Source organism: Sciurus vulgaris (assembly GCF_902686455.1).
Source record: "Sciurus vulgaris genome assembly, chromosome: 12".
Classification (NCBI taxonomy): Eukaryota; Metazoa; Chordata; class Mammalia; order Rodentia; family Sciuridae; genus Sciurus; species Sciurus vulgaris.
This window is the reverse complement of record NC_136473.1, coordinates 104,539,969-104,555,651: the sequence shown is the minus strand read 5'-3', so window position 1 is coordinate 104,555,651 and position 15,683 is coordinate 104,539,969. Positions and strand designations below refer to the sequence as shown.

Genomic DNA, 15,683 nt, shown 5'->3' with positions numbered 1-15,683 from the left:
TCCGATACACGTTTCTTCCCACATTTGCTCTTTAATTAGAACTCAAAGATGGTGAAATGATGAAATATCTATTGCCAATTGGAAGACATTTAGACACATCGGAGGTATATTTGAAAAGAAAACTATCATTTTATGAGCTTCTCTAACAAGGCAGTTAACATGATATTCCTTATCTAATGAGGTCCTCGTGCACGCAGTGTTTAAGGCCAGTGACATCCCATTTTATAGACAGAAACTGAGGCTGAACTTCAATTTGGTTGGCAAACTACTGAATGGTAGACTGGATTTAAATTTGATTTCCCAACTGAATCGCATTTCCATCCTCTTTCCTCAGCACTGCCTTTTATAAACTGCCTTTTATAAGCACTGAAGGCCTACTGCCAAGTTCCCCCCCACCAACCCTGAACACATGCCTGCCTTGCCATCCATCCTTTTCCCGGCCACAGAACAGCATCTGACTTTTATGCATGGTCAGACAAGAAATCCAACAAAACACCCTGTAAAGGGAAAATGTCGGCATTGATTAGAATATCCAGTAAAATTGGCTTTGCTTTAAAACTCTCTGGCACTCTCATGAGAGAGTAGCTCCTCTGTCCCCACAAAGGAAAGCTAATTTGGAAAATTAAAAGTCTTTAACATTTAGGTGTCTTTTCTATTAAAGTTTCTAAAAACCAGTACAGAGGTTTCTAAATGTATATTTGAAATCCAAAGACATTCCCTGTTTGCTGTTGCCACATCGGGTGAGGGCAGGAAACCTTTGTGGTTGAGTTAAAGAGGGTTGGCAGCCCCAGCAGTCCTGAGATCCTCCTGTCTTCCTAGGTAGTTCCCTCCTTGACTTTGGTGATAGATTTCCAATCAGGGAAAGCACTGGGCAAAATAGAGATGAAGGCAGACTTTGTCTTTGGAACCAGAAGCTCCCTTCCAGAACTTTCCCCCTTCTCAGTCCCCTGCCTCTCACTTTCACCACCTGATAAGTGCACTTGGGCTCTGTAGTCTGAGAAACTCCTTCAGTCTCTCATGTCAACTGCTTCGGCTATGTTCTGGTATTGCAGATAATAATTTAATTCTTTTCTAACAATGAATTTTTGCCTCCCCCAAATGGTGATGAGAGGTGTCTTTATCTTCTTCACTGAGATAGTTGCTCTTACCCCTAAGGGAAACAAGCATTCCCTTGAGAGCTAAGAGAACTATAATCCCCAGACCCAAGAAAGGCCTCAGCTGAGCCCACATACCTAAGCTTTCCTCTCTAGGCTGATTACTTTGAAGATACAGAACACTGGTTTTCCAATGGTTGTTTCATTTTGACTTGGTTAAAACACGCTTGAGGTACCCTCTTACTATATTGTCTGGGATAGTTACCTTTAGTGTTAATTTACCAAGCACTTATTGCACAACCACTATATAAATATTAAGGGAATATAGAAATAAATGTGGATTCAAGCATTTTGCTGCTTTGTACGCCTTTGCCTGATCTTCATTTCAGACAATGTGGTGTGTTTAATACTTATGTTCCCCATAACATTTCCTTAAATTCCTAAAAACTATCTTCAAAGGACCCACTTTGAGGAGGTCATGGTCACCAATCCATTGGTTTCCACAGGGAGGTTATGCCTGGGCAGATGTATCAGTACCAAGTTCAAGCTGAAGCTGGATCAGAAGTGGGAGAAGCTTCGCCTCCTCTGTACCACATCCACGGCGCTCCTTACTGTGGAGATGGGAAGGTGGCAGGGTGAGTATTGTGTGTGTGGGAATGAGTGAGCGAGGTCTCCGATGCACCCTAACCAAGGGTTCAGATTCCGGTTTGAGTGTGACTTGTTTGGAAATGTAGGGACAAGGCACTGGGTGGGTCTAGTGTTGAAATGACAAAATCTGGGACCTGGAGTGAGCTTGAGAAGTCACTGATATCTCCTTACTTCTGTTTAGAGCTCATCCTAGAGTATGGGGATATTGGAGCTGATCCTCCAGGGCTCCCCTTAAGGTCTCAGTAAATAACTGTGTGCACTTATTCAGGAAAGGAATTTATGCAGAAAACTACATGTCAAATGATAAGGAAAGAGGATATCTCTTGGACCAAGGGCCTGCTTTCTCCTAACAACTAGCTGTATGGTTTTCGTTTTGCCAACTGGATATGTGATTTAAGTCAGTTGCTCATTTGACCCCTGAAAGAGCTAATTAAAATGTAATTTCCAGCCTTTCTCTGAACATTACCAACGTAACAACAGAACCTACCCCTTCTGTTTCTTAACATACCATGTTCCTTTCCTGTTGTCCTGCAATATCAACCTTGGGAACTAATTCATTCTGTTTTCCTAGGACTTTTCCAGCTTTAGCACTGAACAATCTCCAGTCCCAGGAAATGCAGGGCAGTTGTTCACTCTATATCAGCCTATCCTTAATGTGCATATAGCCTAGGTTGTTAGTTATGTAAATCATCTGGGAGTAGGAGTCTGGCAGGCCAGTTACTATGATTTATCTTAGAGTCTGCATTCTATTAAGGTGGCCTATTCTTAATTTCCCAAACCAGGTGAAAATGTATCTTGAAGCCCTAATGGGAATCGATTCTGAGATTCCATTCCGTCATTTAGCACTCTCTGGACATTGTTTATCTCCTCAGTCTGCTGAGATCCGTAAGCTGTAGTTTAAGTTTACTCCTTTGCATACAAGTGTAAACACTAAATGTTCCCTGACCTCTTTCAGACGTGGAAGCAAATGAGGTCACTTCATTACACAAACCTTGCCAGTGAGCTGCCTCTCCCACCTCAGCCTGCATCGTCTCCCCAGCTTCTCCCTGGGGACACTTCCCATGCATGCAGAGTGAGACTGGCTGTCGCCATTGGCGTCCATGTTCCGGCTGCCTCATTTCAGGTCTGCAGCCCACAGGCCGAGGTGGCTGGGCGGCTGCGTTCCCACTGCCCCACGGACAGAGTCCTCCTTGAACAAAACACTCTGCCCTAAGTTATAGTGCCTGTGAAGGTCCATCACCTTGAGGCCCCAGGATATCATGTTTGCCAGGTGTCAAGGGGCAGGAAGGTGTGCGGGTCCTCTTCCTAACTTTATGTGTTCACGTTTGCTCCTGTGCCTTGAAGCAGCTTCTACGGAGGTGGCACTTTTTGGCTGCTGGGTCTCACAAGTTCCTTGTCACAAGGAATGTACTTTTCACTCTGCGCCTGCACCCCCTCTGTGTGGAGGAAGGACTACTGTGTTGCCCAATGAGAAGATGTCACTGAATTCCAGCTCTGCCTCAGCTGGAAACGCCCATCACATGTAAATCAGACAGGAGCCAGACAGATCGTTCCACCCACCTGGTATCACTTGTCAACAAGGCTGTCAAAACAGGCACAGCAAGGCCCTTGGAATCTGGAGCAGTCCCTCAGAAGTTGATCCCTCAGTGTGTGTTTCCAGCACGGAAGCTGCCAGCTGTGTGTGGCTCCCGGGACTGTGAAATGTGGCAAATGCAACTAAGAAACTGAATGTTCGATTTTATTTCACTTTATGTAATTTAGTTTAAAAACTGAAACTCAATTCAGTTATTGGAAAACCTTTAAGTATAATTTAAAAGCTTGAATAACTTGGGTGGGTGAATCTACTTTTCCGACTATATATTTTATGAATTTTACATAAAAGATCAAGTATTTAAATTGAGATATGTCATAAGTGAAAAACTAGATTTCAAAGGCTTAGGATGTAAAAAAGGATGTAGCATACCTTAATAATTTTATGCCGATTACATATTGAAATGATTACATTTAGATATGTTAGATTGGATGTAATATAACTAAAACTAATTTACATGCTTTTACTCTTTGTGGCTACTAAAAATTTAAAAATTGTATGTGTGACTTTCATAGTATTTCTATTGGGTCGCACTGCACAAGATGATACACAATATGCATAGATTATCTTCAAAACAAACATGTAAGTACTGCCCTCCAAGACTGTGTACTAGACATCATGTGGAGAAATTGGATGTGGGTCAATCCTCTCTCCTAGATGAGCAGATTGAGGTGCACAGATTTTGGAGACTTCCCAGAGACTACACCTCTGATTAGGTCCCTAGTGTAGCCTCTTTCCATGGAATGCCATTCTTCATGTAGCAAAAGAGTGTACAGTTTCCTTAATTTCTTTTCTTATTTTTATCCTTTCTTCACTTAAAAGTTCACCATTTAAAACATGATTATTACACTCCTCCATCCATCCTATACTTCAATTTCATTTTAAAGCATTCTCACAGCTAATTATTTAATCGTTAATCCATCCCCATGGGATATATTTTGAATAATGGTTAGAGCCACTGATTTTCTGGGTCTGAAAGCCCTTTTGTATTACAAAGTTTACTTTAATGAGTTAAGATATGTGCTTGCCGTAGACATGATGAAGTCAAGTAGAAAAATGGCAACCATTTACAATAGCCAAATCTGAGTTCTTTCTTTGGCCAGGTGCAGTGGTGTACTGTAATCCCAGTGGCTCTGGAGGCTGAGGCAGGAGGATCTTGAGTTCAAAGCCAGTCTCAGCAAAAACCAAGTGCTAAGCAACTCAGTGAGACCCTGTCTCTAAATAAAATACAAAATAAGGCTGGGGATGTGGCTCAGTGGTTGAGTGTCCCCAAGTTTAATCCCTGGTACCCACCCCCCCAAAAAAATAGCCAAATCTTTGTTCTTTCATAAGAGCTCAAGTCACGTGTGTCTTCTTGTCACACATGCTTCATGTTTCCCTCACTCTAAACTAATTCACCCACCTCAATCCCCATATAGTTATGAGTTGTATCATCATTCGAGGTCCAGAATGACATTTTTCTTTTCTCAGCCCCGTTTCTCCCTTGCAATACATGGTAGTTGCCACCAGGTGGTAGTAAGGAGTTAGAACAGGAACTTGACTCTTCAACAGATGTCCTAGACTAAGATACAGCTGCAATGAGGCCACCTAAGTCTCTGGGTATTAAACAATCCAGATATTGGAGTTCTGCAAAATCACAACTTTTACAACTGCATCTAGATAGAGAAAAGCAATGAAATGAAAATATAAGGAAATATTAGGTGAAAATAAATAGAAAACAATCCACATGGCATTGGTAGGTTTTTTCCTCCCCTTAAATAAACTTATTGAGTTTATTTATGAGTTATTAAAATAACTTTTCTTGTTTTTAATGGCCAAGTAATTTTTAAAGTTAAATTTATTTTAAACTGATACATAAAGAATAAAATATACATACTAATGGGATACCCTGTAATGCTTGCATACATGTATACATCATGTAGTGTTTAAGCTAGGTTAAGCATATATTTATCATTTCTGTATGGTGAAAACATTCGAAATCCTTTCTTCTTGCTTTTTGAATACAGAATGCATGATTATTATTGATAGTTACCCCGCTGCCAGCAGCACACCAGAACTTCTTACTCCTGACTGTAAATTGATTGACCTTTCACCATCCCTCTCCTCTCCATTGCTCAGCCTCTAGTAACCACCATCTACTCTCAAATTCCATGAGATCAACTATGTTAGATTCCACATATGAATGAGATTATGCAGCATTAATCCTTCTGTGCCTGGTTTCTTTTACTCAGTGATCTCTAGTTCCATCCATGTTACTACAAATAGCAGGATTCCATTTCTCTTTACGACTGAAGAGTATTCCTTTGTGTGGATGTACTGCATTGCCTTATTCTCCGGTCAGCTGGTAGACACTTCGCTTGCTTGCTTTTCTCAGCTGTTGCAATAGAGCTGCAGTGAGTGTAGTGATACTGATGTTTCTTTGGCATACTGATTTCATTTCCTTTGGACATATACCCAGCAGTGGGCTTGCTGGGTCAGATGACAGTTTGATTTTGGGGGAAACCTTCATACTTTTTTTCCTTAAGAGGTGTGCTAATTTACATTCCACCAACATTGTGCAAGGGCTCCCTTTTTCCACATCCTCACCAGCACTAATCTTTTGTCTTTTTTTTCCTTGTTTAATAATACTCAATCTTACCGGCCTGAGGACATTGTGGTTTTCATATTTTCCTGGTGATTAGTGATGTTGAGCATTTTTCCATATAACTTGGCCATGTGTATGTCTTCTTTTTAGAAACGTCTATTTAAGCCTATTACCATTCTAATCAGGTTATTTATTTTGGATATTAACTCCTTGACAGATCTTCTCTCTCATTCCAGAGGTTGTCTCTTCCCTCTGTTGCTTGATTTATTTACTCTACACCATTTTTCTTTTATTCTATTTTTGCTTTTGTGTCCTATGATTTTGAGGTCTTGTCCAAAAAATTGCCACCCATTCCAATGTCCTGAAGCGTTTCCCTTATGTCTTCTTGTTTCGTGTCTTATATTTAAGCCTCAATCCATTTGGACTTGACCTTTATGACTGGTGGGGGAGAAGGCTCTAGTTTCGTTCTTCTGCCCGGGGTGTCCAGTTTCCAGCGCCACTTATTGAGAAGTCCTTTCTCCAGTGCACGTCAGCACCTTTCTTGGAAGTCAGTTGGCACTGGGCGTGCGGGTTGACTTCTAGGCTCTCTGTTCTGTCCCGTGGGTCTGTGTCAGTCTTATGCCAATACCATGCTGTTTTGTGAACAATTTTGAAGTATTATGCCTCCTTCTTTGTTCTTTAGCTTAAGATTTCTTTGGCTATTTGTTATGTGTGTGTGTGTGTGTGTGTGTGTGTGTGTGTGTTTGTTTCCATATAAATTATAAGATGTATTTTTTTCTAGTTCTCTGGAATCCATAGATCTCTTTGGGTAGTATGGACATGTTAACAATATTGATCCTTCCTATCCATGAACACAGGATGTCTTTCCGTGTGTGTGTGTGTGTGTGTGTGTGTGTGTTTGCTTCAATTTCTTTTATCCACATTTTATAATTTTCATTGTAGAGAACTTTCAGCTCTTTGGTTAAATGTATTCCTAGGTATTTTATCCTTTGGTCACTATCGTAAATGGCATTGCTCTCTTGATTTCTATTTCAGATCATTGACGGGTAGTGTATAGCGGTGCTGCTGATTTTATAGCCTGATGGAACTAATAAATTCAGCCAAGTTGAAGGTTGCAAATGAGTAATTTCTAGGACTATTCATCCTGGGATTAGTAAGCTTTTTCTAAGTTCAAGATCCTCTATCAGAAACACAATCAGAACTCTCATGGGAATCTTCTAGATGTTTTTGAGTCATGAGCTACTTAACTTCTAGGAATTTCCACAACCCACCGGACATAACAATCAACAATCTTGCTGAAATCGTATCACTTTGAATGTATTTATTTGTTTTTTTCTGTAAAACCATTCTCTTAGCTCTACTTTACCCAGCCTTCACTTCTCAGTGTGTAATGGGGAAACTTAAGAAGTTAAAATGATGGTAACAGAACAAGAAAAGCATCTGCGTGTGTATCTGTGTGTACTCCTAGGAACCTGGGAGAGGAGTGTGACGATGGAGACCTGCTGAATGGAGATGGCTGTTCAAGGGCATGTCAGCTGGAGAAAGGCTTCAACTGTGTGGGTGAGTTTAGGGGTTCCCGGTGGGAATCACGTCTTATTTTTGGAGGCGTTCGAATGTATAGTTTTTGTGAGTCCCTGATATCCTGTAACATATAGCTTAATGTTAACAGTAATTATAGCAACAACATTTGATTTTTCCATTGTATCCCAGGCACTGCGTATTTCACATGTATTATCTACATGATTTATCATGTAGCATAGTTATGAGGGAAGTAAACTGAGGCATAGATGGCTTAAAAACTTGCGTGTGCTTATTTGCTAAGAAGTGTTTTAAAGTCAGGATTTGAACCAAGGGAATGCAGCTCTAGAATTTCAGTTAAACCATGTTAGTCAGATTTTTGTTTCTGGGACCAAACTAGCTGATAAAAACAGCTTAAAGGAGGAAAAGTTTATTTTGGGCTCACAACTTTAGTGTTTTCAGTCCACAGTACTCCAACTCTGTTGCTCTGAGTGAGGTGACACTGAACATCAAGGAAGAAGAGGAAATCAGCTCAGCTCACTGCAGCCAAGAGGAAGAGAGAGAGAGAGAGAGAGAGAGAGAGAGAGAGAGGGAGAGAGAGAGAGAGAGCACATGTGCACATGCTTACATGAGGAGCCAGACACATAAGACACAGTCCCCAAGGGCACACCCCCAGTGACCTACTTCCTCCAGCCATGCCTCACCTGCTTACAGTTACCACCCAGTAGGCCATTCAAATTATTAATCAATAAAATGGATCAATCCACTGATGAGGTTATAGCTCTCATCATTGCCTTAAAAAAAAACCTCACTCTGAACCTACCTGCATTGGGGATCATGATCTCAAAACATGAGCTTTTGAGGGGACATTTCTAGATTAAAATTATAACACACTATGAAACTTTAGTGCTTCCTGGCTTAATGTTGCCAAGGATTTCTCTTTAGCCCTCATGTGTAACACTAAAATGTCAGATAAGTAGCACAATTACATGGATACATACAAATAGAGTAGGAAAACATTCCAAGCCACAAAGAGTGCAGGACGTCTCCCTGAGTCTGTGCTTAGAGGATAACCTCAGAAGGATAACTGAGGGGCATGTCATTTCAGTCCTGGAGAATCACTGATAATAGACCACAGTGAGGCGACTGACTCTGGACCCTCAGTGCTAGGGAACCCATCGACACCACTCTCCCAAAGCTGATGCAAGCTGCCATTGAAGGTTTCTTCAGGGCAGATTATTTTCCAACCCAGAGGCATTGGTTGCAGTGAATCTCCGGAGCACAACATGCGTCAGTTATTTTAAATCACTGTCCATTTAAGAACACTTCAGTGTCTTCAAATCTCAAGATGAGGTAGGCTGTGATTTTAATCGTGTAGAATTTGTTAAGGTTTCAGGTACTGTATAGAACACACAAATACCTCTGCTCTCTTGAGCAAGAACGAAATCATAGGCTCTCAGTAACCATCCACCTGTCCATCTATCCATCCATCCAAACATTTGTTCAGCAAACAAACGTCCATAGTGTACCAAGCCTTCAGGAGGACCGTGAATTCAGTGCCTGTCACGTGCAAGAGTCTGAGAGAGACCTGATCCGTTCATGATACCATCTAGCTTCTCTTGCAGAAACCCCTCTACCAATTCCTGAGGGAGATGCCCCTAGCTTTTACTTACATAATTCTAGCAGTGAAGAATGCCCTTTAGCTTTACTATTATAAAATTCTTCCCTTTTTTTCTTGGGCTGGGGATATAGCTCAGTTGGTAGAGTGCTCGCCTCGCAAGCACAAAGCCCTGGGTTCAATCCCCAGCACTGCCGAAAAAAAAAAAAAATTCTTCCCTTTTCCATTCTGTAAACTGAGGCTCAGAACGTTGAGGTGACTCATCCCAGGGCACACAACAAGGCCTCTGCAGAGCCAGCCCTGGAACTCAGCTTTCCTCGTGTTCAATCAAGTGCGTTTTCCTTGCTATGAGATTACAGAGGATACATTTTTTTCCTGTTTTATTTGACTACCATTCAGATATTTCAAATACCTCCTCATTACTCTCCTTGCCAACCCAAACATCCCCTCATGTGATTAGGTTTCCAGACCCTTCCCTCTTACCCCAAGCTGGCATGCTTTGTGTGGTCAATGCCCAGAAAGGAATCCAATACTCCAGATGTGGTCTGGCCACGCGGAATACACTGAGCTGATTTCCTCCCCCTGTGCACAAGTATTTGTTAATACCACCTCTGTTTGCATCGTTTCTTTTTGATAGTCACATAGTGGTCTCATATTGAAAATAAACATACATTCCCCAAACACTGCCTCCCTCAGTGTGGCTTGAGTCATATTTAACCTAAAAGCAGATTTTACTTTTTCTATCGCATTAAATCCCATAAAGTTTGAGTCATATTTCTTTAGCCTTTAACTCCAGTAAGACTATATCTAAATTATTTTAACTATACTTAAATACTATATTTAAGACTACATTTAAATTATTTACTGGGTAAACTTAAAGTGGTATGTTCCACCATTAGACATCTTTTTCAGGGAATAATAAGATCATTTTATGTTAGTGTATAGTTCTGTCTTATTCATTTTTCAAAAGATTAGATTCAAAGGAACCATTGGAAACATATTTTAAAAGTAGTCTGCTGTTTTCATATAGATTTGAAAATACAACATGACAACAATCTTAATTCCGTGGTTAAAAAACAATAGACAAGAAAAAGCAGTCACAGGGTTGTAATAGGAAAACATTGTGTGTGTGTGTGTGTGTGTGTGTGTGTGTGTGTGTGTGTGTGTGTGTGTTTACCATAAAGAGAAAGAGGGGAATCATCATGGGAAAGACTCCAAAGGCACTTTGGAGCGAGGCTGGAGTTGGTCACAGGTTTGATGGAACACAGGAGAGAAGCCCCAGATAGGCTCAGCACCACATCCTGTGGACAGTGTCTGGTCCTGGGCACAGATAGAGTCACCAAGGGGATGAGGCACTGACAAGTCACTCAAGTAGCCCTACGGGCATGCTGTAAGGAGGTAAGGACCAAAGCCTGGTTCAGGAACAGTGAGTTTTAGTAATGATCTTACTGAACATGCACCCTGGTGTCAGTTTCCTTTCAATCTTGATCTTACTTTAGTATCTCACTCTTCTAGGTAGATACGAGAAATAAGAACTGTGCAGTTAATATTACTTATCCTGTATCTTGGTTCATGTGCCAGAGAACTTAATTGATGGCTTTGTGATCGCTTCTCTGCTTTCTACCTGTTGAGAAAGCAAGCCCACGTGTCTGTGGGGGGTCCACACTCTCCGCTCAGGGGAGGTTACCGCACTAGCAAGTGCAGAGCTGGCTCAGTGCATGGGGGCTCGCTCTGCTTCCCCATAGTCCCTTCTCACTGGCCAGAGCACCCAGAGCCAGTGAACCTGCCTCGGGGGTCAAGTGTGCCTTGGCAGGTCACTTAGACTGGCTGAGACTCAGGCTTCCCCTGAAAACGCACACCTCACATGGTTGTTCCGCATGAAAGAAAGAAAACCTACAACACCTTACAAGTCACTTTACATGAAAGAAAGAAAACCTACGACACCTTACAAGTCATCTTACATGAAAGAAAGAAAACCTACGACACCTTACAAGAAAGAAAACCTTACAACACCCTGTCTCTAGTTCAGAGCAGTTACCTGGTCAGAGAAGCACCATCCACAAAATGATCACGGGAAACAATCCCGTGGACAATCCCCTTAAATATCTTAATATTTCAAAGATTGTAAAGGGGATCTGAACATATAATGCAGTGTTCCATTTACTGGAATTCTTTGTTCTTTTTCGCACTTCTCTTATCCCTCCAACTTCCTCTAAGTGTTTCGTTTAACTTAAGATTTCTTCCCACGCTCCCCTTACAGCTGCTTTTGTTCTGCCTGTTCTTTCTTCCCCGTTCTCACCCTTTGTGTGACTTTGTCATGAGGTGGATGCTCATGATGACAAAGGGACCTTCCTCCTCAGAGAGGTGGTGTGTGTGTGTTTGGGGTGGTACCAGGTCAAGGGGCAATCACAGGACCCAGTGGGCCAGGGGGGAGTGGCAAACACTCTCCTGTTAATTTTTTCCCCATGAAATATAAAAACACGGGCTCCTACTTATTTCTTGGCAGGGGAGCCAAGCCTTTGCTACACGTATGAGGGAGATGGGATTTGTGAGCCTTTTGAGAAGGAAACCGGCTTCAGAGACTGTGGCCTCCATACTCCTGAAGGATACTTGGACCAGTGGGCCACCCAGGCTTACTCCTCTCGTGAGGACAAGAAGAAGTGTCCTGTCTCCCTGGTGACAGGAGAGCCTCATTCCATGGTAAGTGAAGCCAGATGAACCGAGTCAAGGCTGAGCACAATTGCCAAGTGAGGCTCCCACATACGTAGTAGGCACTCACATTTTATTCTAGATGTTGACCCCAACTTTTGTCCTCACTGATCTCAGAACATGTTAAGGGAAAGATTCCAGATTAGCCACGAAGTCCCGCCCCTTGGTTCATCCCACTTAACCTCCCTGGCTTCATCTGGGAGTTTCTGATTCCAAGGTAGACATATGCATCTCCCAATTTTACTCTTGAGTACCCATGTCAGAAATTATATTTGGGTTCTGTGTTTGGGAGAATTTATCTTAAAAGAATAGAGAGCAGTAGTAGGGAGTCAGAGGGCCTGGGTTACACTACTGGTAATGGGTAGTGGCAAGTTACTTAACTTCTCAGGGTCCCAATGAGTATGTTAGTATCTGTTGCATTTAACTGAATGGTTTATTATAAGAATCATATTAAAGTACGAATTAAAAATCAAATGTACTTTTATTTAAATAACAATAATAATAATAATTATTGGAGAAATCCTAAAAAAAATCCTTAGGTATACAGTTTATGGATATCCACCTAAATAGATAGGAGATCCTCTGAAGACTCTAAGATGCTGTATTTACATTTATGAATTATAGTTGAATACTAAAGGAAGATTAAAGGCTCTGGACACTTGGGTACCATTCTAGATGCTTCCATTGCCAAATAGACTCCCATTCATCCTAACGATGGGCAATACAGTCCTGTCACAGAAATGAGAGAGTCCTCTATCCATTTCAGGCCAGGATAAAATCATTGCATTTCACACGTGAGGAACCATCTCTGCAGCGAACCTTCGAGGCCCCGTTGCCTGTGTATTCCAGATCTTCCGTCCTTGGCTTGCAGTTTTCTTCCTCCTCCTCTTATCGTGGCTGCCGCTCCCCTCAGCATAAAGTTGGCATTTTAAGTAGAAGAAGACAGTGGGCCAAAGGGAAATGGGTGCACGCCAGCTGAGCCTTTCCATTTACAGGGCAGTTGGCAGCTTTCCTGGAAGTTCAGCACTATAGGCTTCCACTCAGGTCATTGGTCAGATCTAGGCTACTTAGTCAAGTCCAGTGGAAAGGAACCCTGAGTATTTATGAACTGGATAAACTTGAGCAAAGCTGGAGTTGGTTAATAAGAAAGTGAGGGGAAATGGATCTCATCAGTCGAGTAGGATTTTTTTGCCACCCTCTATGCCTGATTGGCCATCTTTCTCCTTTGATTTCCTTGCCTATTGACTGGAAGTTAGGGAACTGGAAGATTCTGAGTTAGTGACAGTTCCCTGAAGTGGCTTTCAGTCTAACCTGTCTGCCTTTCCTGAGTGAAGTGGGAGAAGTTTCCCAGAGTCCTGCTCCTTGCCTCCTTTATTCATCCAAATGCTCAATGATTCCCACACTCCCTCTTGGGGCCAGTCGCTGCTGCATGGTGAAGACCTGACCATTATTCCTGAAAGACTTCAGTGGCTGATCTTGGGAACAGTTACCTGAAATCTTCCAGAACTATTCTTTGGGCAAGATCCTTGGGCTGATAGTGCATTGAGAGTTGTCATGTATGCATTTCTACCCTAGCAAGCTGTATCTCGAGGCTAACAGAGAACATCGAGAAATTCTACACTGGGAAAAGTTTTCCTGCCAATAATGGGATTATTAGGAACCCAAGAGGAGAGAAACAATTTGGTTTTACACTGGAGAGTTTCATTGTCTTTACTTCTCTCTCACGTTCCACAGTTAATTTGTGGTTGAAATTGCTTTTCAGATTTGCACGTCACACCTTCCAGATTCACCCAAGCAGCACTCCCTTCCTGGCTGGGTCCCCTGTGTTACCAATGGAAAACAACCTCAGGATGAAGGGAGTGAGCAGCCAGAAGGCATCTTGGAGAAGGAGGATGAGGTTTGGCTTAAAGTAAGTGGCTCCTGTGCTTTCTGGGAGAGCTGTAGGCAGGAGTACACGTGTGTGCACATCCACACCCAAGTGCAGGTGTGTGTAAAATTTGCATTTGAAATGTTTTTCAGGAAATTTCCTTTTGTTATCTCAAAGAGTTCATATCTTGAATTTGTTTTCACCTCTTTTTGAATTTTGGATTTCTAGCCACATGATCACTGCATTAAATGGCATCCACACAGAAAAGTGCAAAAATCAGAAACACACAGCTCAGCGAATTTGGGAGAGTGGAACTTGCTCTCTGGCCACCCCACAGATCAAGAAGCAGGGCACTGACACTGGCCACACTGAGCTCTCTTGTGGCCTTGTCTGTTGTTAGGCCACAGGGGTGTTGACTACTTTTATTTCTATCACTATTGATTAGTTTTGCCTGTTTTAACTTAATTAGAAAAACTTTACTGTCAATATCCCTTGGGTCCAAGTCTCTCTCATTCAACCTAACACCTGTGGGGTTAATTCCAACTGCTTGCCCTACTGGTAGTGTTCATTTTCAATGCAGTGCTGCCTTCCGATGTATGAACTTGCAATATATTTCGCCGTTCTAATATCTATATGGTTGGTTATCTTCATATATTGAATACCTGCATCACGCTTAATTTTTCAGTTTTTCCTATTACAAATTGTTCTGTTATGAAACCTTTCTGTATACTTCTGTTGGTGAACATGTGTAAACTGAGTGGTACATTTGGAAATGATCAATCATTGGTAGGCCAGCTTTGGTAGATAATCCCAAATAATTTCCCACAGTGGTTGTACTACTTTGTACTTCCACCAGAGGTTTGTGTTTTAATTACCTCACCTTTTCATCAATACTTGGCATTCTAAGTATTAATTGCAATCTTTCTGGTGAGTATGTCAAAGTAACCCTCCATGGTTTCCTTTTGTATTGCCTGGGTAACGAGATTGGGAGCCTTTTTATTTATACTGGCCATTTGTATATCTTTTTCCTTTTTCCTTTCTGAAAGGCATGATCAGATCTTGTGCTCAATTTTCTATTGGGTTGTGTGTCATTTTCTTCTTAGCTGAGATGATATTTTGTAATTTTCTGCATATAAACCCTTTTGAAGTTCCCTGCTCTTTAACATCTTCCAGCACTGCTTGAGAACTGTATCTTGTTCTTCATGACATCTTTAGAAGAATTGAAACTCTAAATCTTACTGATGTCCAGTCTTTTCTTTTGCCGCAGGGTTGAAGCATTTTATGTAATGTAATAAATCTTTGCCTACCACAAAAGATCTGCTTTCCCATATTGTCTTTCATATTCATGTCTACGATTCATCTGGAATTTCTGTGTGTGTGTGAGGTAGGGATCAAGCCACTTTCCCCCACCGAGACTCAGTAGTTCTAGAACCTTCTTGTTCACATTAAACGTTTCTTTTCCCACTGTGCAATGCTGTCACCTTGGTCATGAATCGATTGATCATATAGATGTGGAACTTCATTAATTCTATATTTTCTTCTATTAGTGTTTTTACACTAATATTGTACATTTAAATACTATATATTTTTAGTACTGGACATTGTAATGAGTCTTAAAATCTAATAATGTAAGCTCTAGGTATTTGTTCATTTTCTTCCAGATTGTTTAAGCTCTTCTTGGTCCTTTGAATTTTATATAAATTTTGGAATGAACTTATCAATTTGCACATGTGAAAAAAACAAATGCAATTTTTACTGAGATTTCATTAAAGCTATAAATCCATTTGGGAAGAGTTTTCATCCTAAAACACTGAGTCTTCTAATATATTCCTTGGTATTTAAGTCTTTAATTTCTCTTATTAATATATATTTTATGGTTTTCTGAGGAAGAGTCAAATTTTATCAAATGCTTTTTCTGCATTTATTGAGATAATCATTTTATTTCTCCATGCTTCTATTAATATCCGGGCTTATACTGATAAATTTTAAAATACTAAACCAACCTTAGATGCCTTAAGAAAAAAACAAACAAACACCAACTGAGAGGTGATATA

General features: G+C 41.2%; 1 protein-coding gene across 3 annotated transcripts in view; it reads left to right on the top strand.

Annotated features, from left to right (window-relative positions):
- Positions 1-15,683, top strand: part of PAPPA2 (pappalysin 2) — a 515,818-nt gene that overhangs the window by 383,708 nt on the left and 116,427 nt on the right. For all 3 annotated transcript variants that reach the window (XM_079106960.1, XM_079106962.1, XM_079106961.1), the window contains 4 exons: positions 1,601-1,729; positions 7,386-7,477; positions 11,560-11,753; positions 13,525-13,671. In XM_079106960.1, coding sequence (XP_078963086.1) covers positions 1,601-1,729; positions 7,386-7,477; positions 11,560-11,753; positions 13,525-13,671 — 562 coding nt within the window. The remainder of the gene's footprint in view (positions 1-1,600; positions 1,730-7,385; positions 7,478-11,559; positions 11,754-13,524; positions 13,672-15,683) is intronic.